Raw genomic sequence first — 26682 nt, forward strand, 5'->3', positions numbered from 1 at the left:
ACACACACACACACACACACACACACACACACACACACACACACACACACACACACACACACACACACACACACACACACACACACACACACACACACACACACACACACACACACACACTTTTATTTATTTTTATTTTAGCGATCAGAGTCGGAGCAATTTTGGGTACCTAGAGGCAGCGGTTTCATAAACTGAGTCGGATAATTTTTGCACGAACTCCACAGCCCTAGTTTTTTTTTTTTTTTCTGCGTTTTTATTCTTATGTTGCTAGCAGGGCTGTGGAGTCGGGCAATTTTGGGTGCCTGGAGTCGGAGTCGGGAAAAAATGCACCGACTCCTAATGAATTTGTAACTGTAATTAAAATAGAAAATATGATAAAATGTTCTATTTCTCACATAATAGTCATTAAAAATAATGTGTATATATACAGTAATAGCTGTGTTCAGTCCACAAAAATGAAATAAACCAATCAAAATTAGTTACTTGTGCTGCTTCAATAAAGCAGTCCCCGTATTTTTAAGGTCAGATATACATATCTGATTGTGACTGTATATATGATGTGTACACAGGAATCTCTTATATACACCAAATAACATCTATGCTGTAAGAATAAAGCCTGATGTGTAGGTGTGTCACTAATAGAGATGGTCAATGAGATGGAAATAATTCTGCATTGATGCTGATTTATGCAAATGTATGCACTCCCTTTGCTGATGAAATCAAATAATTTGATATGTTGTTAAAATTTGGTTTGGTGACTATAAATTGAAGGGTAACTGAGACGGATGAAAAGTAAAGTTTTATACATACCTGGGGCTTCCTCCAGCCCCCTTCAGGCTAATCAGTCCCTCGCTGTCCTCCACCACCCGGATCTTCTGCTATGAGTCCTGGTAATTCAGCCAGTCAGCGCTGTCTGGCCGCATGCCGCTCCCACAGCCAGGAACATTCTGCACCTGCACAATAGTGCTGCACAGGTGTAGTATGCTCCTGGCGGCGGTGTGTGTGCATGCGCACTACGCCCGACTGGCTCAAGTACCTGGACTCATAGCAGAAGATCCAGGTGGTGGAGGAGGACAACAAGGGACTGATTATCCTGAAGGCGGCTGGAGGAAGCCCCAGGTATGTATAAAACTTTAATTTCATCTGTCTCAGGTTTACTTTGTTACACAGTAGTAGTACTATACTCTACATATGCACTCCCCACAGAGCTGCAGGGAATCCACTGAGAATGCTGTGCACATTGAACACAGAGGTGTTGTCTGTTTACAATCTCCTCATTTCCCTGCAGAGTACCTGCACATCATTCTTACATGTACCCACACTTACATTGCCTAGGGCCTGATAGATGTTCTTTGTTCCGGTCTGTACCTTTTACAAGTACTCTTACCAAGGACTAGTTTTAGTCTAAAGGGAATAAATATAGTAGTCTACATATCCTTCTCACTTCAGTTGTCTTGTAAAATTCCTAAGCGTTGGCAGTTAAGAGACGAATTTCATGTTACATACTTTTAATCAACAAAATTGTAATATGCAAATTAGAGGAGTCGGAGTCGAGGAGTCGGTGGAATCCTAAACTGAGGAGTCGGAGTCGGTGGATTTTTGGACCGACTCCACAGCCCTGGTTGCTAGCATCCAGTGAGAATTGCAAATCTGTGTGTGACTAACAGAACTGCAGACCTGCGAATTTAATGTGTAGAACTTTTTAATGTTTTAATTGTGGTGTCACCTTTCAAAGGCAGACACTGCACAATGTATGGTAATAATAACTGTTCAGCCCTGTAGTGTGTTTTTCAGTAATGGGGGATACAAAGGTTGCACCCGCACTGGGGCCCTGTGATCCGAGGGGCTTACCAGGGGCCCTTTTTCAAACACTATATTAGCTCTTTGTTGGTACCATTATGGTAATGATAACCTTTATACATGCTTTGAATAGTAGTAATTATTAGCAAATAGTTTTCCTCCCCTGCAGACACTATTTATACTGTGGATGTCATTGGCAGGTTGTTGTGTGCTATATAAATTCTGTATAAAACTTACACTGGGGACCATAGTTCCTTAGCTACGCCACTGGTGTTCAGGTAAGCATCTTGCAGTGGAAAGTCCTACAAACTTACTTGCAGGTTTCCTAAGATAAAGACTATAAATATCTTTTTATTTTATTTTTTTTTTCATTATATATTAGAATGGGATTTCTGGTCTTCCGAAAATGTTGTCAAGAGTATCTAAAATGTTTTGCCTCTTTTTGTTGCAGAGCAAACTTTATATGGAAGGTTTTAGAAGTTTGAAAGAAGGAGAACCGGTAGAATTCACATTTAAAAGATCTTCCAAAGGCCTTGAGTCATTACGGGTAACAGGCCCAGGAGGGAATCCATGCATAGGAAGTGAAAGAAGACCCAAGGGAAAGATAGTTCAAAAGAGAAAACCAAAAGGAGATAGGTAAGTTGTTAAATTACCTAAGAAGAAAAGTTTTCTCCAATTCTTTTCATTTAGCTCTCAAAATGACTTGAACACTTATAGAATATATTTTTCCAGTATAAAAGCATCCTGTTGAATTAAGTTCAGTTTATGAAATGCAGTAAAAATTCCCTGAAAGTAATTGTTTGTTTTTGCAGCCTTTTTCTCTAATACATTAGGTTGTTTGGGGGCTAATACAAGTAACCTATTAGTTACCCTAAATCCTCTAAAGTGGGATAATACCTCCACTAAAATTTCAGTAACTACTCTTAGGCACATAACATTTAAAAGCATTCCACAGCATTCCCTGTGTAAAAAGTTTTTCACTGCCTAGAGCAGTACAGGCTTGCATTCACACTACAAGCAAAAACAGTGCATTAAATGCTAAATCGGAGGGTAAATGTATCCTATGTTATCAATAGCTCGTGTTTACACTGTCAAATGGATCGCAAATGGTGAACGCGCTCTTTGGACTGCAAATGCAAAATGAAAACCTGCATTTTTCCGCAGCCGCAACGCAAAATGCTGACTGCAAACTTGAATCAGACACAACACCTCATGAAAAAAGCTACTTGTAGAAATTTGTCAGCTTGTCCCTGCTCGTTCCGGTGACCAGGAAGCATAAGGCCTCGTCCACATTACATGCGTTGCCGTCCATATTTCGGCAACACGTGCGGGAGGCAAACGTGCATGACATCAGAAGTGCATAGACTGCACTGTCTGATGTTCACACTGCATGCATTGCTCCGCGAACACATGCTGCACGCATTTTTTCCCAAAACGCGCAGCTGTTCCATTCACTCTGTGAATGGGATCAGCCACGAAACGCATGCAAACGCAGGTGGCGTGCGGTCGTATGTGTTGCGGTCTGATCGCACGGCCATCTGCATTTGGTAATGTAAATGGGGCCTTAGGCATCCTGTTTGAGGAAAAAATGGGAATTGTACTGCAACTGAGAACATTTCTCATTGGTTCACGTGGATCAATGAGAATCCTTCCTGTTGCTAGGGAGGATTCACATGTAAGTTTGTTTTAAGATTTATTTATTTTTTTTTTAAACCGGAAGTCCCGTGCTTCCTGTTTTCTGGGCAAGTGGCGATGGTACTGGCAGACTAGTAGCAATGCGAACACAAGGACCAGTGTGGAAGGTGGAAGTGCATCTGCTTCCTTACTGCAGCATTTGCACATGCCTTGCGTTTGCACCAGGGGTGATCTCCGAACTTAATGACGAGTACGTGATTCAAATGAGGTGTAATTACAGCAGGTGTGCGGCGGGGAATGAAAGGGTTATTTACCCATAATTCTGTCGTCCGCCCTGGGTTCTGAGAGTCCATGCTGTTAGACGGCTCGTTTTCCAAGCCTCGCTGCTGTCCCTTGGCACACGAGCCGTCTAACAGCACAGACTCTCAGGACGCAGGGTGGACTACGGAATTATGGGTAAAAAACCCTTTCATTCCCCGCCGCACACCTGCTGTAATTACACCTCATTTGAATAACGAGTATGCTCCGGATTTAGCTCGGAGATCACCCCTGGTTTGCACTATAGTATCGACCGTTCTCACCTCTGGTTAATCAGCAAATGTAATCATTGCTGGGAGACACGTGTCTTGATTGTTCTTCTTCTTCTGTCTTCCTCCTTCTGCTGAATAGACACGTCGCCCTGGCAGCAGCTGTGTCAATTCAGCAGAAAGAGTGGGCATAGAGAAGACACAGGCAGAGAGACCTTCTTGATTAGGTTTGCCTATTAGCTAGAGATATGCAAACCTGTTCTCTTCTCTGCAGTGAAAGTACACATTTGTACATACATGGAATGCTTTCAAATGTATTTTTTTAATGTATCCAAGATTAGGGCTTAGGGAGGCACGGCCATTTCTGATTTGGCCGCAGCTCCCGTTATGCTGCGATGCCGCAGCTCGTATTATTTCAGCTACGTGCTGCATAAACCTGCAGCATGCCATCCAGATTCGCACTAAGGTGCAATCTGCGTGACAAGCCAGGTTACAGATAGGCATTGTTTCCCTGTGCAGCTCGCATTTGGGGAAACCCTGCAAATCTAAACATAGTGGAAAGGGTTCTTACTGAAAGTTTTTTTTAGTTTTGAGAGTATAATCCAACTTTTAACAAGGTAAACAATTTCTGACCGTCTATCTTTTTACTGCGGTCACTAAAGATGCTGCTCTAGTTGGCCGATTTCTCCCCAAGGCCTGTTCTCATAACGTTTTTTGGATCAAATGCTTTCAAACAAATATTTGTCACTAGGTCAGGAAGTACAAAGAAAAATGTATACATTCCTGATAACCTATAGCTTTGTATGGTGTTTTCTGTTACTATACTAGAAATACCTGCTATTCTGCAATGTCCTCGTGACAGTTGTGTATGCCATGGTAGTCCAAAGCTGATATGCCCTTCCCCCATAAAGGGAAGTTAGTTTTACACATTTTTTATATTTTATTTATTTTTTGGGGTAATAAACTTCCAGATCAAATTCTCCATCGCAGTATACTGTAAAAAAAACAAAAAAAAAACACCCCCCCCCCCCTTCCACCTGCTCTTCCTACGTATGTGTGTGTATAAATATGTATATATATATATATATATATATATATATATATATATATATATATATATATATATATATATATATATATATATATATATATATATATTATTATTAGTATTTATATAGTGCCGACATATTACGCAGCGCTGTACAGTGTATGTATGTGTATGTATGTGTATGTGTGTGTATGTATATATATATATATATATATATATATATATATATATATATATATATATATATATATATATATATATATATATATATATATATATATATATATATATATATATATATATATATATATGTATGTGTATATATATGTATATGTGTGTGTGTATCTATCTTGTCACTAGCTGTCCCTCAAAGGAGCTGACAATCTAATCCCTACCATTGCCATATGTCTATATTATGTAGTGTAAGTACTGTAGTCTAGGGCCAATTTTTAGGGGGAGCCAATTAACTTATCCGTATGTTTTTGGAATGTGGGAGGAAACCGGAGTGCCCGGAGGAAACCCACGCAGACACGGAGAGAACATACAAACTCTTTGCAGATAGTGCCCTGGCTGAGATTCGAACCAGGGACCCAGCGCTGCAAGGCGACAGAGCTAACCACTACGCCACCGTGATGTGTGTGTGTGTGTGTGTGTGTGTGTGTGTGTATACACTGTACAGCGCTGCGTAATATGTCGGCGCTATATAAATACTATATATATATAGAGAGAGAGAGGTGTATGTATGTATGTATGTATGTATGTAGATAGAGATAGATGGATATAGGTGTAGGTGTGAAGATATGTAGATGTAGATATAGATGTGTATGTGTATATATGGATATAGATGTGTGTATGTGTATATATAGATATAGATGTGTGTATATATAGATATAGATATAGATATAGATATAGATGTGTGTGTATATATAGATATGTGTAGAGAGAGAGATATAGGTATATAGAGGACAACTTAAAAGAGAGTAATATGGAGGCTGCCATATTTATTTCCTTTTAAACAATGCTATTTGCCTGACATCCCTGCTGATCTATTTTGCTGCAGTACTGTCATCAGAAACAATCATGCAACTAATCTTTCCAGATCTGACCGTAATGTCAGAAACACCTCATTCGCTGCATGCTTGTTCAGGGTCTCTGGCTAAAAGCCAAGCAACAAGTATCTGTCCTCCCCAGAAATTATTTTTTCTAGCCAGGTGAGGTGCGAGGGAGAAATGCAGGGCCGTTGCAACTCAGCATAGGAGGAGAATGAGGAAGAAATCTGATAACAGCCAGATGCTCACCAAAAGTAGCTGTGTACTCCAACCTGCTAAAAGAGCCTGGGAAGAACACCAAACTATTGCTTAAAAGGCAATAAATATGGCGGCCTCCATCTCCCCCTCTTTTCAGTTGTTCTTTAAAATGAAAACCGGTTTAGAGAATTCTACAGTAAGGCAGGTGGTAAAACTAGTGTGGCATGTGCCCACCAGTAAATAGTTTGAAATGTTGAAAGTGAAGACACTTTGCTGTTAGTGTGACCTTGGAAATTAGCAAAGAGGATGTGCTTCATAATGAGTGGTTTATAAGATAATCACCTAGCAGGAGTCTGTTCAGTTTATTAAAGTAGACTGGTGAGCTCACCACGAGTGTTTTGCACAAGTTCATCCACTATAGTTATACACTTACAGTTTTGGGGCACTTGGTTGTTTTATTTCATCACTAAGGCTCCAAGTTTTTTTACTGACTGGTGAGCTACTGCAGAACACCATTCTTCTAAGCAGTTAAGGTGTGTGTACAGGTTTTGGGGTTTCTTAGTTATCATGAAGTGTCCACCATGTGAACATTTGTGGTGATCATTTGGTATAGCCTGATACTGGTCCGCACAGGCATGGGCAAACTTGGCCCTCCAGCTGTTACGGAACTACAAGTCCCACAATGCATTTGCCTTTATGAGTCATGAATGACTCTGGCTGTCAGACTCCTGCAATGCATTGTGGGACTTGTAGTTACGGAACAGCTGGAGGGCCAAGTTTGCCCATGCCTGGGTCAGCAGTAACTGACAGTGTGGTGCATTTTGTTTTTTCCTCTGTGATGGCGGAGAGAGTGATGCCTGCAACAATAAATCAGAACTCCATCCTAGGATATGTATTGCTGGTATGGTCATTCTTGCTTGTGATTGTTGTTGGAGGAAGGGGTTCCCCCACTATTGGGTGTAGAAGAGAGAAAAATGAGTGTTAGGAATAATATTAGGGTTTGGGGTTTGGCTAGATATGGGTCCAGGGCAGCATAGTTAATAAGGGGCAGCAGGAATGAAGATGCAAATGTCGGGCATTAATTCAGGTAAACAGAGGAAACCTTGTGAACTTTAACCTGGCCTCCTCAAACCAGGTTAACTCAATGCTGGGAATACACGGCTCGATTCTGAGCTGATAAGATGGCTGTAGATAATTTCCAACATTTCCAATCACCTTTCGATTGTTTTGGCGCTCGATTTCTCATTGAAGTGAATTGAAAAAAGAGAAGAAAAACAAGCGGAAGATAAGCGAATCGAGCGGGCAAAACAATTGGGGGCAGAATCGAGCGCAAGAATCGACCCGTGCATTCCCAGCATAAGACAGAATGCACTTCAATCCAGCACAACTCTTATCATCAACTCCACTTTATTGTATGAAAAAAATGTACAAAGTTACATAAAATGCTGCACAAGTGGCTGCAGCCCGCTGTTTCAAGCCACTAGAGCTCTTGTTCACCTCACACAGCACTAGATTCTGTTTGGAGGCCTGTTGATACACTGGTGAATCCTTGCACATTCCAACACCCTGGCCATTTGATTGATACTCCAATCTTAAAGCGGAATATAACCCAGCATTTCAACTTTGCTCTAAAACATTATTTACAGCATTTTATATGCAACCAGCCTTTTTTTTTTTTTTTTTTTTTTTTTTTTTTACTAGACCAGCATTGGAAGGGTTACACACAGATCTTTAAGGTTCCGTGGAGAGAAATGCTGCCGCAGCCGAAATTTAGATGGATACATTTAAGTAAACACAATGTAACAAGTGAGGAATGTGACTCTCTCTCTGTGTCCGGGAGCTCCTGCACAGTGTCACATTCCACACTTGTTACATTGTGTTTACCTAAATGTATCTATCTAAAGTTCAGCTGCAGCAGCATTTCTCTCCACTGAACTTTAAAGCTCTGTGTGTAACCCTTCCAATGCTGGTCTAGTTAAAAAATGCTGGTTGCATATAATATGCTGTAAATAATGTTTTAGAGCAAAGTTGAAATGCTGGGTTATATTACGCTTTAAAGAGACACTGACGCGAAAAAAATATGATATAATGAATTGGTTGTGTACTATGAATAATTACTAGAAGATTAGCAGCAAAGAAAATATTCTCATATTTTTATTTTCAGGTATATAGTGTTTTTTCTAACATTGCATCATTCTCTAATACGTGCAGATTACACAACACTCAGCATTCAAAATGATTCTTTCAGAGCAGTCTGTGAACTAATGACCTCTCCTCTGGCAGAGAAAAAGTGAACAGTTGAGATAATAAAAGTCAGATAACCGCCCTCTCCAAATGAATGGCTTTTTTGCATAGAGATAACAACTGGAGTTTCTTAACTCTTCCTGTACTGGAAACAATTAGACTGATGTATCTGATCTTAATGTTTTATTTCTTAGCTGTACTACACATACAAATCATAATATCATCATTTTTTTTTTCGCTTCAGTGTTTCTTTAAGTTTGAGAGTGTTGTAACTTATACGACATACTTTTTCTCCTAGAATCAAATGCACTATAAATTACTTTTCTCATATTTTACTGTTGCTTACAGTAGGCAGTAAAATCATGACAGATTTTACACTGGCCCATCTCCTCTTGAAGGATTATTCAAAAATTTAATAAATTCCGGTATGGTGGCCACTAATGATCCAATCTTTTACAGCCAATCTTACCAATTCTATGTAATATAAGGGACTGCCTAAATTATTCAATGTATGCTCTCAATTTACCCTTATACTGCGTAGATTTGGTGAAATCGGTTGAAAAAGATTGGATCATTAGTGGCCACTGTATAGATCAAAGATGTCGGCAAGTATAATGAACATAACAGAATAAATCCACTAGTGGGATTTAGCAATTTTACATGCATTGTCTGATATGAAGACACATTTATATTTAGTTGTGCATATTTATGTATGGGGCAGTGTATGGGTTAGTTCTGATAATTTGTGAACATATATTTAATATTGTTACTTTTATCAATCAGTTTGGACCATTGCCAAAATGTGAGAGTGATGTGACCAGTAGATGGTTGGGGTGTGATTTTTGGAGTGCTTCTTTGCTATGGTAGTATTATCTTCTCATGATTAGGGTTAACCAGCTGTGGATGTCGTCCAAATCGAACATACAAAACATATTCACTATTGCAGCTAGCCTAGCTTTACAGATTTCACATCTTGCTATTATCCATTTGTATTTAATTGCACTGACAACTATGCTTGTGGAAATGCTCAGCTTTAATTGTATTTTTTCTAAAAATCCAATCTATGGCTGGTTACAAAGTTGTTGCACTATTAAGAATAAAATGTTATAGGTATGAAAAACAGACAGCTAGACTGAATTCATGAACATGCTTGAGGTCTAGCCAGTCATTGTTTTTATTTGGAGTCTTTAGAAAAAAATGAATCCATGGCCAAAGAGAGACAAAATAATCAATAACATTACATTCAGATCTTTTATGTTAGACATTTTCTCTGCTGGTGAATTGTTGGTTCAGTTTCTTCCTGTGATTGTATAATATAATGGTTGCTTGGCAACATGAAGATGTGGGTCTTCCATGGTCTGCAGTGTCAGGTAGAGCTTTTCAGGCTTTGGTGCTTGTGTTGCTAGGCAACTTGAAGTAATCATAAGTCCCTCAAATAAAAAATGGATGCTATTGAAAATAAACAGGGTATACAGCATCTGAGCTGCAGCTGTTTGCTGGTAGGAAGGACAACTATTATTTTGCAATTAGCTTTGTTTACTGGAGTATCTATCTATCTATCTATATATATCTATATCTCTATATCTATATCTATATCTCTATATATCTATATCTATATATCTATATCTCTATATCTATATCTCTAGATCTATCTCTAGATCTATCTCTAGATCTATCTCTAGATCTATCTCTAGATCTCTGGAACGCTGTGTTACTCTACTTGAAATTGGAAGCCTGAACACAATCACCATGTACTTTAGAGGCTGGTGCCTTTTTCCATTTCATGTCAGACTTGCATTTCTATATGGATCTGGAGGTCATGGTAAAGGAAAAGAAAAAAGCTTTAGATTTTTCTTTCCAAACGTTCAGTTGTATTGAATTGACGCAGATTTTTTTTAGTGTGTGTGTGTGTGTATCTTTAAAGAGAACCTGTACTGAGTAAAAATATTTAAAATAAACACATAAGGTAACTTCAAATAACCATTACATAGTTACCTCGCCATCAGTTCCTCTCAGAAGCTCACCATTTTCTTGTGACAATAATCCCTCCCAGTTCTGACAATATTTTGTCAGATCTGAAATATATCAGTTGCTGTCAGTAAAATATCAGTTGCTGTCAGTTATAGCTGAGAGGAAAACTGATGTACCAGGTAATGTCCATGTTTCCCTATGGCTCAAGTGGGCGATGTCACAGTTTAACAGTGTGCTGACCAGAAAGCTGTTATGGGGTAATGGCCATTTTTAAAACGGAGGACGGAAAATTCCATTGATCACAGTGAACAAACAGGACGCGGGACAGGAGAAAGACACTGAGGAGTAGACTACATGGAAGGTAAGTATGACTTGTGTATGCTTATTTTGACTTTTAATTTTCAATTCAGGTTTTCTTTAAGGCCCGGTTCACATTAGCATTTGCCTACGGAACCAGCTGTACGGATCCGTGGTCCGTTCTGCTGAACGGACAAAAAAATGCTGCAGGATCCAATTTTCCGGACCATTTCGCTCAGCGGAACGGAACCGGAAGGTTTTGCAGTATATAGGAATAATGAAAACGGACGTTTTACAGCACACTGGCTGTGAAACAGACCGTTTTCACCCGATCCAGCTGGCCTGATCCGTATGTCCGGTTCCGTAAAACAACGCTAATGTGATCCGGGCCTGAAGCTGCTTGGGTGCTGTGCTGAAACAGCTTAGAAGCATAAGTTGGGGCGGTGCAAGTCCATGATTATTATGGGCAGAATTCTAATATTTAGGACAATGATATGGGCAAAGTAAAGGGCTTTTTTCCTAGAAACCTCAAAATAGGAAAATGAGCTCTTTAAATCTCCTTGTTATTCCTGCAGGACAAACAGTTCATACACCCTTCTTGGCATGTATGAGCTGATGCTGAAAAGCTGGCATGATTAGAGTAAGGTGGTGGGGCTTAGCAGGAGCATGGCTAAAAATGTTCATACGTGAGACCTAGAGACCTACTTATTACAGAGCATTAAATTGTGAACTGTCGCTTCCCAATTTAACCTTTAAAAATACTGCAATGCTATTTATAAAGATGTAATGTGGCACATTGCCAGTGTCTTGTGGCATCCTTACACAAGAATAGCTTTTACCTTTTAGGTCTGGGACACACTTGCGTTTTGGCCAGCTTTATGCACAGCATTTGAGTTTTACAAAACTCTCTCAATTACTTGAATGAGAATCGTGGCAAAATAGTTTACAGCAATATTGCTGCGATTCTCGTTCAAATTAATGGGAGAGCGTTTTTCAAAACTTAAACGCTGTACAGAATGCTGCAAGTGGGTCCCAGGCCTTAAAGAGAACCTGTACTGAGTAAAAATATTTAAAATAAACACATGAGGTAACTTCAAATGAACATTACATAGTTACCTTGCCATCAGTTCCTCTCAGAAGCTTACCATTTTCTTCATACAGTGATCCCTTCCAGTTCTGACAACATTTTGTCAGATCTGAAATATATCAGTTGCTGTCAGTAAAATATCAGTTGCTTTCAGTTATAGCTGAGAGGAAAACTGATGTACCAGGTAATATCCCTATGGCTTAAGTGGGCGATGTTAGTTTGCTGACCAGCGAACTGTTATGGGTAATGGCCATTTTCAAAATGGAGGACGGAAAATTCCCTTGATCACAGTGAACAAACAGGACGTGGGACAGGAGAAAGACACTGAGGAGTAGACTACATGGAAGGTAAGTATGACTTTTGTATGCTTATTTTGACTTTTCAGTTCAGGTTTTCTTTAAGCTTCATTCTTGTCTCTGTGGCTGCAAGGGAGGAGCTTGCGATTGCCAGTGAACGCAATCATCTCCTGCTTGGGGGATGGCTTTTATCCAGCTCCTGCTCACCTGATATTTTTCTTTTTCTTTTTTTTTTAATACGCGGAATGTAAAAATCCCTCAGTGGCAGGAAAATTCAAGCATGATCTATAGCATATGAGTTTCTTTTTTATTTTATTAAAGTATTTGTTGAAGCTGAAAAGGACAGTACGTGGAGTATATTACTCTAAAATTAATAGTAAATTTAGTTTTAACTATACAGGTATAATAAAATGGGGAGACTGATCTTCTAACATGAAGGCAGTAGGCCTGCTGACTGTGAATGTTGCATAACATGCAAACATTGTTCAATGGTGAGGACTGGTGAGATACTGGTCTATGACAGCAGACCATGACAAACTCTGTTTCCCCACTCTGAAGAAAAAGCAGTTTTTTGATAAAGGTACCAGTGTGCTTGTGAGATGTGTTGCTGGGTCATGTGTGAGGAGCGCTCCACAGAATTTTTAAGTGTTTTTAACCACTTCACCACTGAGGGGTTTTACCCCTTGAGCACCAGAGCAATTTCCACCTTTCAGCGCTCCTTCCATTCATTCGTCTATAACTTTATCATTACTTATCACAATTAAATGAACTATATCTTGTTTTTTCTGCCACCAATTAGTCTTTCTTTAGGTGGGACATAATGCCTAGAATTATTTTGTTCTAAATATGTTTTAATGGGAAAATAGGAAAAATGTGGGAAAAAAGTCATTATTTTTCAGTTTTCGGCCATTATAGTTTTTAAATAATGCATGCTACTGTAATTAAAACCCATGAAATGTATTTGCCCATTTGTCCCGGTTATAAACTTGTTTAAATTATGTCCCTATCACAATGTTTGGCGCCAATATTTTATTTGAAAATAAAGGTGCATTTTTTCAGTTTTGCGTCCATCCCATAGTTTATAAAGTAACAGTGTTGTACCCTCCTGACATAAATATTTAAAAAGTTCAGTCCCTAAGGTAACTATTTATGTATTTTTATTTTTTTTTTTACATTTTTAATTTTTTTTTTTTTAATTACAAAAAAAAAATGGTGTCGGAGGTAATGAGTTAATTTTTTGTGTATAAGTAATGTATTTGTATGTGAGAAATGCTTTAGGGTGTAGTTTTACTATTTGACCACAAGATGGCAACAGTAACTTTTTGTTTAATGCGATCTCCAAGCGTCCTTCCGGACGCTTGGAGGAAGTACTAGGAGGCTGGGAACGGGGTTTTTTTCACAATGATCGCGCTGCGTAGCGGAGAAGCAGCGGATCATTGCGGGGCTTAGATCAACGAACGGGAATGGATTTTCCGGTTCATTGATCTCCGGGCGAGCGGCGGGCGGTGTGTTTACACGCGGGAGTGCACGCTAGAGCGAGCGGGAGCGCGGGCAGCGGCGGGAGCGCGGAAAGTACGGATTTCTCCGTCCCTGGGGGTTAAAGGATGGAAAAAGGGACGGAGAGATTCATACGGGCGGGGGGAAAGTGGTTAAGGAAAGGTATGTTTTGTTTGTGCACATGTCCTGACATTGATTAAAGATATTGTTAACTTGGTGTCCCCTGGGTTGTTACGCATCAATTTTGTATTGTCTATGCTTATTAAAATAATCACACGTCAGTATTGGTGAAGCATCAAGTGTTGCAAGACATTTCGGAGGTAGGTTATTCATTTGACCACCTGTGCCATCCTTGGCTGTACATAGTTCGGGCTCCTTTATTAGCAAAAATGTACTTTTTGTAAGGGAAAAAAGTGGTGTATGGTGAATTATATTAAATTATACATTATTGCTGTGTGAGGATTAAGGTTGTGAATCAAATTCTGGAAATGAGCCCGATTCCAAAAAATAAAAAAGGAACAAAAACAAGTTACTCACCTAAGGAGAGCGAAGTGTCTGAGTCCTGTAGAACTTTTCCAGTCCTCTCCTGGTCCCCTCACTCCAGCGCTGGTTCCCCTGTTAGCATTCTGGGTAGATGCTGGCTTCAGGAGTCTTCGGGAGCCCAAGTGCTCCTGAAGACAGGCGGCTCCATATTACCCATGTGCGAGTACGCCCCTTAAGGACCAAAGTCTGCTAGTACCAAAAAAAGGGGCCACCGAAGTATCGCCGCATGGACCAGCCACTCTCGCTATTTACCCTGCCCACCTATCACCGCAGGCCCCCTTGCTCTGCTGACGCTATGATGACAGAGCTCTGTGAGGTGGTGATTTTCATATTGAAATTGCAACTATTATAAAGGAATTCATAACATGATCCAAAGTACTTTGCACTAAGTATTGAGCTGCCAGAAGAGCAGGAAATTCGTTCTCTGCACAGCTATCACCTATCACTTTAAGCCTTTGGGCAGGGTCCTCCTCCTTTTGTGTCCTACCTGATCATGCACCTCCATTACTGTGCACCCATGCTATGCATTTGACTGAACCTAACTTGCCTAATCTCCATGCTCCCATCCAGTGACTGACTAAGCATTACCTTGTACTCATACTGTGCTGTGATCTGGTTTTCTTGTATTCCTGTATTGTCGCATTGCAGTATGTCACCCCTAAATATTGTCTGTAACCTAAATTAATGTCCAGCGCTGCGTAATATGTTGGCGCTTTATAATTACAATAATAATAATAATAATGCCTTTGCTCCCTTCTGTGGCGCATAGAGAGGAGGTGGACCATGCCTCTGCATTCACAGGAAATAGCTAGTTAGTACCCCCACCCTATTTCCTGTGGGTGGTGATGAAACAGAGGGAGGAGTTTGAACAGAACAAGACTGCTGTTCCATCCCAGCAAGCCAAATAATGGGGGGGGGGGGGGGGGGCAAAAACAATGCAAATGCAATGCATAAAACTGCACTCCAGTCATTGTAAAAATATTAGCCCGAACTAGTTCTCTAATTTTCATAATGCTGGTATGAAGTAATTCTATGACCATCATGGGACACTGGAGTCCTCATAAAAGCTTTAGCTCAAGTTATAGTTTTGCTTAAAGTGAACTAAGCAGCTCCTGGTTTCAAATAGCTGCAAGGGCTGCCATTGTTCAGAAGCTCAATCCCTGCTGTTTTACAACTAGCATTGTCCAGGCTAGGTGTGAAATTCTTCAACTGTAACTGATGTTTTCGGTTTGAAGTACAATGGGGGTTTGTTTGTGGTTAGTTAAGTCTAATGAGGTGATTTCTTATGTGTTCCACAATCTCCTGCTCAGCGACCGCAGGTCCTTTGCGGACGGACAAAGTGGCTATTTTAACCCTTAGATGTAAAAAAAAATGAGGTAAATTGAACGTTTTTTTTAATAATAAACCACATTTTTAGAATGCATTTTTAATTTGCTATAGAGCTGCCCTGGGTGTTAAAAATGATGCTCGGTTCACTTTAAAGTGGACCTGACCTCTTGCATAGGACTGAAGAAATACATAGATGAATGCATCCTGTACAGTGGCTTGCAAAAGTATTCGGCCCCCTTGAAGTTTTCCACATTTTGTCACATTACTGCAACAAACATGAATCAATTTTATTGGAATTTCACGTGAAAGACCAATACAAAGTGGTGTACACGTGAGAAGTGGAATGAAAATCATACATCATTCCAAACATTTTTTACAAATAAATAACTGCAAAGTGGGGTGTGCGTAATTATTCGGTCCCCTGAGTCAATACTTTGTAGAACCACCTTTTGATGCAATTACAGCTGCCAGTCTTTTAGGGTATGTCTCTACCAGCTTTGCACATCTAGAGACTGAAATCCTTGCCCATTCTTCTTTGCAAAACCGCTCCAGCTCAGTCAGATTAGATGGACAGCGTTTGTGAACAGCAGTTTTCAGATCTTGCCACAGATTCTCGATTGGATTTAGATCTGGACTTTGACTGGGACATTCTAACACATGAATATGTTTTGTTTTAAACCATTCCATTGTTGCCCTGGCTTTATGTTAAGTATCGTTGTCCTGCTGCAAGGTGAACCTCTGCCCCAGTCTCAAGTTTTTTGCAGACTCCAAGAGGTTTTCTTCCAAGATTGCCCTGTATTTGGCTCCATCCATCTTCCCATCAACTCTGACCAGCTTCCCTGCCCCTGCTGAAGAGAAGCACTCCCAGAGCATGATGCTGCCACCACCATATTTTGACAGTGGGGATGGTGTGTTCTGAGTGATGTGCAGTGTTCGTTTACCACCACACATAGCGTTTAGCATTTTGGTCTCATCTGACCAGAGCACCTTCTTCCACATGTTTGCTGTGTCCCCCACATGGCTTGTGGCAAACTGCAAACGGGATTTCCTATGCTTTTCTGTTCACAATTGCTTTCTTCTTGCCACTCTTCCATAAAGGCCAACTTTGTGCAGTGCACGACTAATAGTTGTCCTATGGACAGATTCCCTCACCTGAGCTGTAGATCATCCAGAGTCACCATGGGCCTCTTGACTGCATTTCTTATCAGCGCTCTTCTTGTTCAGCCTGTGAGTTTAGGTGGACGGCCTTGTCTTGGTAGGTTTACAGTTGTGCCATATGCCTTCCATTTCTGAATGATCACTTGAACAGTGCTCCGTAGGATGTTCAAGGCTTTGGAAATCTTTTTGTAGCCTAAGCCTGCTTTAAATTTCTCAATAACTTTATCCCTGACCTGTTCTTTAGATTTCATGGTGTTGTTGCTCCCAAGATTCTCTTAGACAACCTCTGAGGCCGTCACAGAGCAACTGTATTTGTACTGACATTAGATTACACACAGAAGCGCTCTATTTAGTCATTAGCACTCATCAGGCAATGTCTATGGGCAACTGACTGCACTCAGACCAAAAGGGGCTGAATAAATACGCACACACCACTTTGATTTGTAAAAAAAAAATTGGAATCCTGTATGATTTTTGTTCCACTTCTCATGTGTACACCACTTTGTATTGGTCTTTCACGTGGAATTCCAATAAAATTGGTTCATGTTTGTGGCAGTAATTGTGAGAAAACGCGGAAGCACCGCCGCATGCACCTCTAGCAGGGCTCCGCGTCCAGCGCGGCAGCTGATGCAGCTGCTCACTCGTCTTTGTGTCTGCCTGAAGGCGGAGGAACCGCCGCATGCGCTGGTGGCATGGCGGCGGATTCCGCGTGCAGCGCAGCGGGCATTTCACAACAAAGTTCTGGTATGGCTGGGAGCTGTAGTCCACATAGGTTTAGGTGGACGCGCGCGCTGGGAGGAAGAGCTTTATGTCAGTCAGTGGGGGATCAGCTGACCAAGCTGGTCAGCTGACGCCAGAAATGGTTGCCATTGGTCCAGCACTTGGGGGAGGCGCTGGAGAGCGCTAAACTATATATATACTGGTGGCTGGGCATTTGCTGGTTGTCTGCTGTTGCGATCACTACGTGGTAGCACTCAGACCTTTTGTCAGTATCTGTGTTATTTGCTAGACCAGTTTCCAAGGTGTTGATGACCAAGGAGCTCACACCTTAGTCTAGGAATCCTGTTAACATCTGTGTTATAGTCTAGACCAGTTCTGGGGTGTTGATGATCTAGGAGCTCACACCTTAGTCTAGGCATTGTTGATTATTTGTTATGACCTTCTGCTTTCCTGACCACTCTTCAGTTTCCTGATTCGGTACTTCGCTATATCTGATACTCTGTTGCCAAACCCTGCTCGTTTTAGGACTACCGAATCAGTCTCCTGTCTATGTACCTTATCTGTCTGTGTGTTATCGACCTGGCTTGCCCGACCTCGAGAACTAACTTCCCTGTTGGAAGATAGTTCACAGACCTGTCAGTGACACTTCACCTTTGGTGTCACTCACTCTCTGGTCCTTCCCACTCTCAGCCTGGCTCCGCCCCTTGGGGAAGCATCAGACCTTTGGAAGGAACCAGATCTCTAAGCAGTATCTCGTACTGCCTAGCACCTTCTATACGGGTGCTCTCCTCAAAGTATTACTGTTGCACCAAACACTCATACTACTCAGGTGTCCAGAGGTTAGAGATATATCTGATTATCGGTGATACTGCAGATCATTAATAATCGGGTATATATCTGTATTCTCAGTGATACTGCAGATCACCGGTAATCAGATCCTCTCTGTGTTACACCGATCGTTACAGTAATGTGACAAAATGTGGAAAACTTCAAGGGGGCCGAATACTTTTGCAAGCCACTGTATGTATTTAGAGAGTTTAGCCTGGTTTATTCCCCCTCATTTGTGTCTAATCACAAATTGTAATCTGAGCTCTTCCCTTTGTCACATGACTGCCATGGCAGAGATGGCAGATAAGGCAATTTGAAAGCACAGGAGGTTAACAGTATGTTTACTTCCATGAATCAGGATGTAGAAACAGTGCAAATTTATTTTAGGATATGTATCGGGTGTAACAAAGAAATGTTTTTTTTTTTGTTTAAAGGTTATTATGCTGTTTGTGTATCTTTTAGAGCAGAGAGGCCATTCTGAGTTCAGGTGTGCTTTAATAACAACAATGTTTATTTGATAAACATTGTCACAATAATCATTGGACATACTAAATTCACTAAGCTATCTTTTAATGCTTTCGGCCTTCTAGTTTTAGGGGCTCTTTGTGAGCTTTGTCTGTAATGTGGGTTTTCTTTGCACAATCAAAAATGAGAGGAGAACGCCGGCGCATACCACTAAGGCTGCATCTGAAATGACCACCAGCTCAGTGTGCAGCACCTAAATAGATTTTATGCACCCTTTGCATTCAATTCAGATGCAAATCATATGCAAATCTGCTACTACTTATTATGCAAACAGGAAACTCAGGAGGATGGGCTGGGAGCAGCTAACCTGACAGTTACATAGTTACAAAGTTAAGAAAAGGTGGGGGGAAAGGCTGCGCATCCCTAAACACATGTTGCAATTGAATGGTTAATCGCACAGGCATACACCGCCTCTGTCAGACTGAAAAATGCATGCCCTGCATCCAAGACAAATGCTAACATTTATTAAACTAGGAGGAACTTTAGCTTCCAATATGGTTTTCATGCAAAGTATATTATACTAGACACTTGCGCCACGGTGAGGCAAACCTCTGGGCAAGTGACCTAACATAAATTTAAAACCTTGGGAGCAGCTAAGGTGCTGCACACTGAGCTGGTGGTCATTTCAGATGCAGCCTTAGTGGTATGCGCTGGCGTTCTCCTCGCTTTTCAACAAAATGTAAGTTACACACTTTTTTTGCTTAGCTGCTCCCAAGGTTTTAAATTTAGGTTAGGTCACTTGCCCGGAGGTTTGCCTCACCGTGGCGCAAGTGTCTAGTATAATATACTTTGCATGAAAACCATATTGGAAGCTCAAGTTCCTCCTAGTTTAATAAATGTTAGCATTTGTCTTGGATGCAGGGCATGCATTTTTCAGTCTGACAGAGGCAGTGTATGCCTGTGCGATTAACCATTCAATTGCAACATGTGTTTAGGGATGCGCAGCCTTTCCCCCCACCTTTTCTTAATCAAAAATGAGAAACTGGCGCAATTTGGGAGCAAGAATTTGGCACAAAAAATGTTAGCATATTCCTGAATTTTATGCTTCACTCGACTTAAAGAGACTCTGAAGCGTCATTAAAAATCGCTTTTTACCTTATAATCAACATGAGCATGACTGCCCCTGCTAAAACGCCGCTATCCCGCGGCTGAACGAGGGGCCGTTACCCCCCCCCCCAAATCCCCTCCATTGTTTCCGGGCAGCGCTTCCTGTTGAGGCAGGGCTAATGGCTGCAGCCCTGCCTCTCAGCGCGTCTATCAGCGCTGATCGACGCCTCTCCCCTGCCCCTCTGTCTTCCTTCACTGAGAGGGGCAGGGGAGAGGCGGAGATCTTCCGGGTGATAGACGCGCATGGAGGCAGAGCTACAGCCATTAGCTCTGCCTCCATGAGCATCAAAATCTACAACCAAGTTGGTCATGGATTTTGCAGGGGGGGGGGGGATTTGGGGGGTAAAGTCCCCTCGTTCAGCCGTGGGATAGTGACGTTTTAGCAGGGGCAAACATGCCCATGTTGATTATAAGTTAAAAAGCTATTTTTAATGTTGCTTCAGAGTCTTTTTAATGGGGCTAATATCTGAATTACCGGATATTGTTTTATAGATATAAACTTTTCTTGCCCTCACTGAAACATAATGTGCATAAGCTTAAACCTCCCTTGTGTGCCTTGAGAAAAATGTGCATTAGGAAACTGCGAAGGGGACATTGAGATATTCACATAATTATAAAATGTAGGCTGATTAGACAATCTGTTATTTTTCACTCATTTAAACCTTGCTCAGTTGTGTTAAATGTTGTGCCGTATACAGGCTCATTAATGCACATAACTGAATCTCCCCCCCCCCCCACCCTCTGCGTACTAATGCTGGCAAAGTCCCTGCTCATTATTTTAGTGACTCAGAAATCACAACAGACTTTGGGGGAGGGACTTCACTACAATGATAGTGTGTACTACAGGGCTGGGTCCATGACACTATGTGGCTGGGTCCATGACATCTCTCGGCAACCAATAACTTTGTATTGCTGACTACAGTCATTGGGCTTGGCCAACTACCCTGAAGAACCATATACTACAAATACTTTTGTTCGTTTGTAAATGAAACCCTTTTTATGGAAAGCTAAACACATTTATTACTCATAACTTGATTTTTTTTAATTTATTTTTAAATCTCATCAGCTTCAATGGACTAGCCTAATTTAACTAAAGGGGATTTGCATAGTCATCATATTAGTAATAGGTTATTTTTGTTGCCTTCTGTTGACTAATAAAGTTTGCAGATGATTTTGTGCCGTACTCAGGAGATGTAGTATAATGTGTTTTGGGGTGTATTTTTACTCATACCCATGCTGGGTGGGAGAAATATCTCTGTAAATGGACAATTGTGTGTAAAAATAAATAAAAAATCTCATTTACAGAGATATTTCTCCCACCCAGCACGGGTATGTGTAAAAATACACCCCAATGCACATTCTATTTCTCCTGAGCACGGCGATACCGTGTGTGACACTTTTTTGTAGCCTAAGTGCGCTAAGGGGCCCAAAATCCTATCAGCACCTTTAGGCTTTATAGGGGTGCTTACAATTTAGCACCCCCCAAAATGCCAGGACAATAAACACACCCCACAAATGACCCCATTTTGGAAAGTAGACGCCCCAAAGTTTTCAGAGAGGGGCATGGTGAGTCCGTGGCAGATTTCCCTTTTTTTTGTCACAAGTTAGCAGAAATGGAAACTTTTTTTTTTTTTTTACTTTTTTTTTATTTTTTATTTGTCAGTGTCATTTTCCGCTAACTTGTGACAAAAAATAAAATCTTCTATGAACTCACCATGCCTCTTAGTGAATACTTTGGGATGTCTTCTTTCTAAAATGGGGTCATTTGGGGGGTATTTATACTATCCTGGAATTCTAGCACCTCATGAAACATGACAGTTGCTCAGAAAAGTCAGAGATGCTTCAAACTGGAGAAATTCACTTTTTGCACCATAGTTTGTAAACACTATAACTTTTAACCAAACAAAAAAAAATCCAATAAGTGTCTATTTATTGATCAAAGAAATGTATCACAATAAATTTAGACAAAAATGTATACATAAAATTTACTTTATTTGAAAAATGTCAGCACAGAAAGTAAAAAAAAATAAATCATTTTTTTGACAAAATTCGTCTTTTTTGATTAATATAATAAAAACTAAAAATCACAGCAGCAATCAAATAGCACCAAAAGAAAGCTGTATTAGTGACAAGAAAAGGAGGTAAAATTCATTTAGATGGTAGGTTGTATGACCGAGCAATAAACCGTTAAAGTTGCAGTGGTCTGAATGGAATAAAAAGTGTCTGGTCCTTTAGGGGTTTTAAGACTGCAGTCCTTAAAGGGACTCTAACAAAAATGTCATTATTGTGTTTTCTACCATCCTACAAGTTCCTAAACCTATTATAATGTGCTCTGGCTTACTGCAGCACATCAAATCAAATCAAAGATAGCTTTACTGGCATGACCAAGATTCATTACAGGTATTGCCAAAGCAAGGGGAAATAGGGGAGATTGGAGGGGGTGGGGTAGGGGGACAATGGCTAAGCAGTCTGTGGACATTTTTTATTTTTTTATTATTACCATCTCTGTAATAAATCATCTTATCTTTCCCCTGTCGGACTTGTCATCCTGTGTCTGGAAGCATCCTGTGTCTGGAAGGCTGCCAACTCTTCAGTGTGATCTGCTATGCATGCCCCCTCTATGCACACTCCCGTGTGTGTGTGTGTGTGTGTGTGTGTGTGTGTGTGTGTGTGTGTGTGTGTGTGTGTGTGTGTGTGTTATTTACATTAGCCAGCTTTTCTCTGCTCTCATCTTTTAAAAGCAAGAAGTTTTAAATCAGGATGATACCATTTATTGGCTAACTACAAATGAATAAGAATAAACAAGCTTTCCGCCTTGCAGCCTTCGTCAGGTTTACATCCTGTTAGTTTGCAAGCTGGTGGTACAGACAGCTTATATACATGCAACATCAAAAGGGAAAACAGATATTTTTTTCAAGCATAAATACGTCATTAAGATGCCTTAATTCAAACAGAACATCTAAATGGGTTAAGATAAGGATCCTTGTTTACTCCATTGCTCACAGACCTGGTATTAGGATTGACCCAGAGGTATCGTAAATTCTTAGTTCACAAGTTCAGCTAGAGTGGCTGAGGCAGTTTAGATATCATCAATCTCATACCAATATAGAAAGTTGTTGTCCTTATTCAAACCCTTCTCCACAGCTTTGAACCAATTTATAAATTTTGTTTCTGCTATTAATCGGTCATTTGACGTTTTGAAGCCGCCCTTCAGGGCAGGGACACGAAGATCATCCATGCTATGTCCGTTGGACCGAAAGTGTGTAGCAACTGGGAGTCCAGATTTGGTATCATTAATAGTGTGCCTGTGTCCATTCATACGTTTGCGCAGAGTTTGTCCAGTTTCTCCCACGTACATAACATTGGGGCATTTAGCACACATGATCAGATATACCAGATTGGTGGACCCACAGGAAAATTTACCTTGTACTCTGTACTCCTGTTGTGAACCTGGTATCGTTACCCTGTCAGTGGAGTAAATGTGTTTGCAGGTCCCACATATTTTTTGTCGGCAGGGTGATGTTCCGTTTTGTTGAGGCCTATTAAAAGAGCTCCTGACAATCATCTGTTTTAGATTGTGTGGTTGCCGATATGACAAGAGTGGAGGTTTAGGGAATATCGTTCTCAGTCTGTGATCCTTGTGTAAAATGGGATGAAGTTCCTTAGCAATCCTCCTTAAGATTTCCAGGTGTGGGTAGTAGGTGACAACCAAAGGGTTATATATAAGCAAAAACATTCTGGTTTTGCTTATATTTCAGGAGTTCAGTCCTGGGGATGTTGCTGGCTTTCCTGCTTTGGGCCTCAGCCATGAGAGGACTGTAACCTTGTTTAATGAAAGTGTTCTTAAGGTGATCCAGGTGCTTGTCTCTGTCCATCCTGTCAGAACAAATCCGGTTGTGCCTTATAGCTTGGCTGTAAATTATAGAGTTCTTAATGTGCTTGGGATGAAAACTGTCATATCTTAGGTATGTGGGACGGTCTGTACGTTTGCGATACACAGAGGTTTGTATGTTGTTACCCCTGATGTATATGGTGGTGTCCAGAAAGTTTATCTCTGTGTGAGAGTAGGTAAGTTTCAATTTGATTGTAGGATGGAAGGCATTGAAGTTCCTGTGGAACTGGAGAAGATCATCCTCACTTGCGGACCAGAGGATTAAAATATCATCAATGAAGCGGAAGTAGACCAAGGGTTTTATGCCACATGCATTGAGGTATTCTTCTTCGATTTTGGCCATGAATAGATTTGCATACTGTGGAGCAAATCGCGAACCCATTGCCACGCCCATCTGCTGTAAATGGAGGTCCTGTCCAAAGGTGAAATAATTATGAGTGAGAATTAATTTGATCTTATCTTTTACAAGCTGGATAAATCCTCTGTTCACATACTGATGAGTCACATACTGCAGAATTACAGACAACCGGGCAGAGCTGTCTGCAAGAGTAAACGAACAATCAGCTTCAGTGAGCTGCAGGGGGAAAGAAACACACAAATGATCTCTTGAGATTCAAAAGGAAGGCTGTATACAGCCTGATTGTGTATGGATGTATTTTCTATGTGTGGACATACTGTACATCAACCTACTTCCTGTTTTGGTGGCCATTTTGTTTGTTTACAAACAAACTTTTTAAAACTGTTTTTGTCTACTTTTAATGCGGCGGGGAGCCGCAAAATTGTGACAGAGGGTAATAGATGTCCCCTAACACACTGGTATGTTTACTTTTGTGTGATTTTAACAATACAGATTCTCTTTAAGTGGTTAAAAAAGCTTTTTCATTTTCATATAGGTTCCGTTGAAGCGCAAACACTCAGAAAATGGTGCAGGACCCGCGTTTGTGATTGGATAAAAAGCTCAATGCTCATGTGAAAACACTCGCATTAGAATTCATTAGACGAGTGCTTTTAAAGCACTTTTTAAGAAAATGCGCTTAAAAAAAAGCTCAAAGTGCTGATAGTGTGAACAAGCCCTCATTGCTGCTCAGCAGAAAGCTTAAAGGGAGCATGTACTGAGTAAAATTATTTAAAATAAACACATGAGGTAACCTTAAATGAACATTAAATAGTTAGCTCGCCATCAGTTCCTCTCAGAAGCTCACCATTTTCTTATGACAATGATCCCTTCCAGTTCTGACAACATTTTGTCAGAACTGAAATATATCAGTTGCTGTCAGTTATAGCTGAGTGGACAACTGATGTGCCCGGTAATGTCCATATTTCCCTATGGCTCAAGTGGGCCACAGGAGAGGAGAAAGAGATTGATGAGTAGACTACATGGGAGGTAAGTATAACTTGTGTATGTTTTACTTTTAATTTTCAGTTCAGGTTTTCTTTAAGCTAACATGTATGTACATGGACATATGAAGCAATCTCAAAACATTGGTTAAGGTAAGCATGTGACTGTAAAATACATAGATGGCTTTAGGAGCATCATTTTTTTTCTAACGGATTTCATGTAGTTTTAGTTTTAACGTTTATTGTGGATATCCTCTAGTTAAAGGCACCTGTTGCCATAATCGTCTGAATTGTTCACACAGAAAAGTGTTTGGCAGAAGCACCCTGGAAGTAATCTGTTTTACATATCAGATGTGCTATTTATCCTGTACTTTGTACGAGTTTCATTTTATTCCTTCTCAATCGCAGAAAATAAAAGCACTGGCATTAGTGGAATGTTTAGTCATTTACTGGTAAATCTGCTGCATTTTGATGATCTATAGGGAAAATATTTGCGTGGATTTTACAGAACAGTATTGTATGTTAAAAAGAAAAACCTTGTTGTGAATACACATTTGAGCCTTTTTTTTTAAGGCAGTTTCCATAAGGTGACTGATCTGTTAAGGCCCGTTTCCACTTGTGCGGTTGGAATTGCCACGGTAAAAATTTGCATGCGGATGCGAATTTCGCATGCGGGTATATGTGAATTTTCATGCGAATTTGCATATGATTTCCCATGGATGACGATGTATGCGAATTTAACCATTGCAGTGCCTGTGTGCTTTTCCATTTATTCCATGCGGAATCGTATGCGAATTCACATGAAAATTCACATAGCAATACCGCATGCGAATTCCCTATTAAATACATTGTATGCGATTCATATAGCGGTATGCGAATTCTGATGGCTCTGCCATGCAGATTTTTTTCTGCACAGAAAAACGCAAAGGAATCTTGACAAGTGGAAACAGTCCTTTCCACTTGTATTGGCTATGCGAATTTGCATGGGGCAAACGCATGCGAATTTGCGATTGTGAAAACGGGCCCTTAAGCTTTTCAGTAGCATTTACCAGCACAGTCTGTGTGTTCCTGACACACCCAAGTGAATGGGGCTTTTCCTGCTTGTGTGACAAGACTATAAAGGGGCCCATACACTCAGCCAATTTTTGGCCAATTGATTGGTCGATTGCAAATCGATTGACCAAACGACCGATTTGCAGCCAATTTCAATCGATCTGACATGATGGAAAATCTAGGTCGATCTGAAGACATTGCTTATCAATTCGCATTGGACCTAATGGAAATCTGATGGCAAAAAAATGCCGGCAGAACGATTTTCAATAGATTTCAAACTGAAATCTATTGGAAATCTGTTTCCAGTAAAAAAAGTTCCTAAACACATCAGATAGATCAGAAATCGAACGAGTGTATGGCCACCTTAAGGTTAGCTGTTAAAACATTTCACTGCATTTATCTTAAAAATGGGAAATGCTTATTAACCCTGTTATGAACAGATTCTAGATAGCCATACACGTCTCTACAGAAGGTAATACACTTGTAAGATAGGCAGGTCCATAAATATTGGGACATCAACACAATTTTAACATTTTGGCT

General features: G+C 40.5%; 1 protein-coding gene across 2 annotated transcripts in view; it reads left to right on the forward strand.

Annotated features, from left to right (window-relative positions):
* Positions 1-26682, forward strand: part of LIN28B (lin-28 homolog B) — a 110708-nt gene that overhangs the window by 45328 nt on the left and 38698 nt on the right. For both annotated transcript variants that reach the window (XM_068279423.1, XM_068279421.1), the window contains one exon: positions 2252-2436. In XM_068279423.1, coding sequence (XP_068135524.1) covers positions 2252-2436 — 185 coding nt within the window. The remainder of the gene's footprint in view (positions 1-2251; positions 2437-26682) is intronic.

Source organism: Hyperolius riggenbachi, chromosome 4 (assembly GCF_040937935.1).
Source record: "Hyperolius riggenbachi isolate aHypRig1 chromosome 4, aHypRig1.pri, whole genome shotgun sequence".
Taxonomy (NCBI): Eukaryota; Metazoa; Chordata; class Amphibia; order Anura; family Hyperoliidae; genus Hyperolius; species Hyperolius riggenbachi.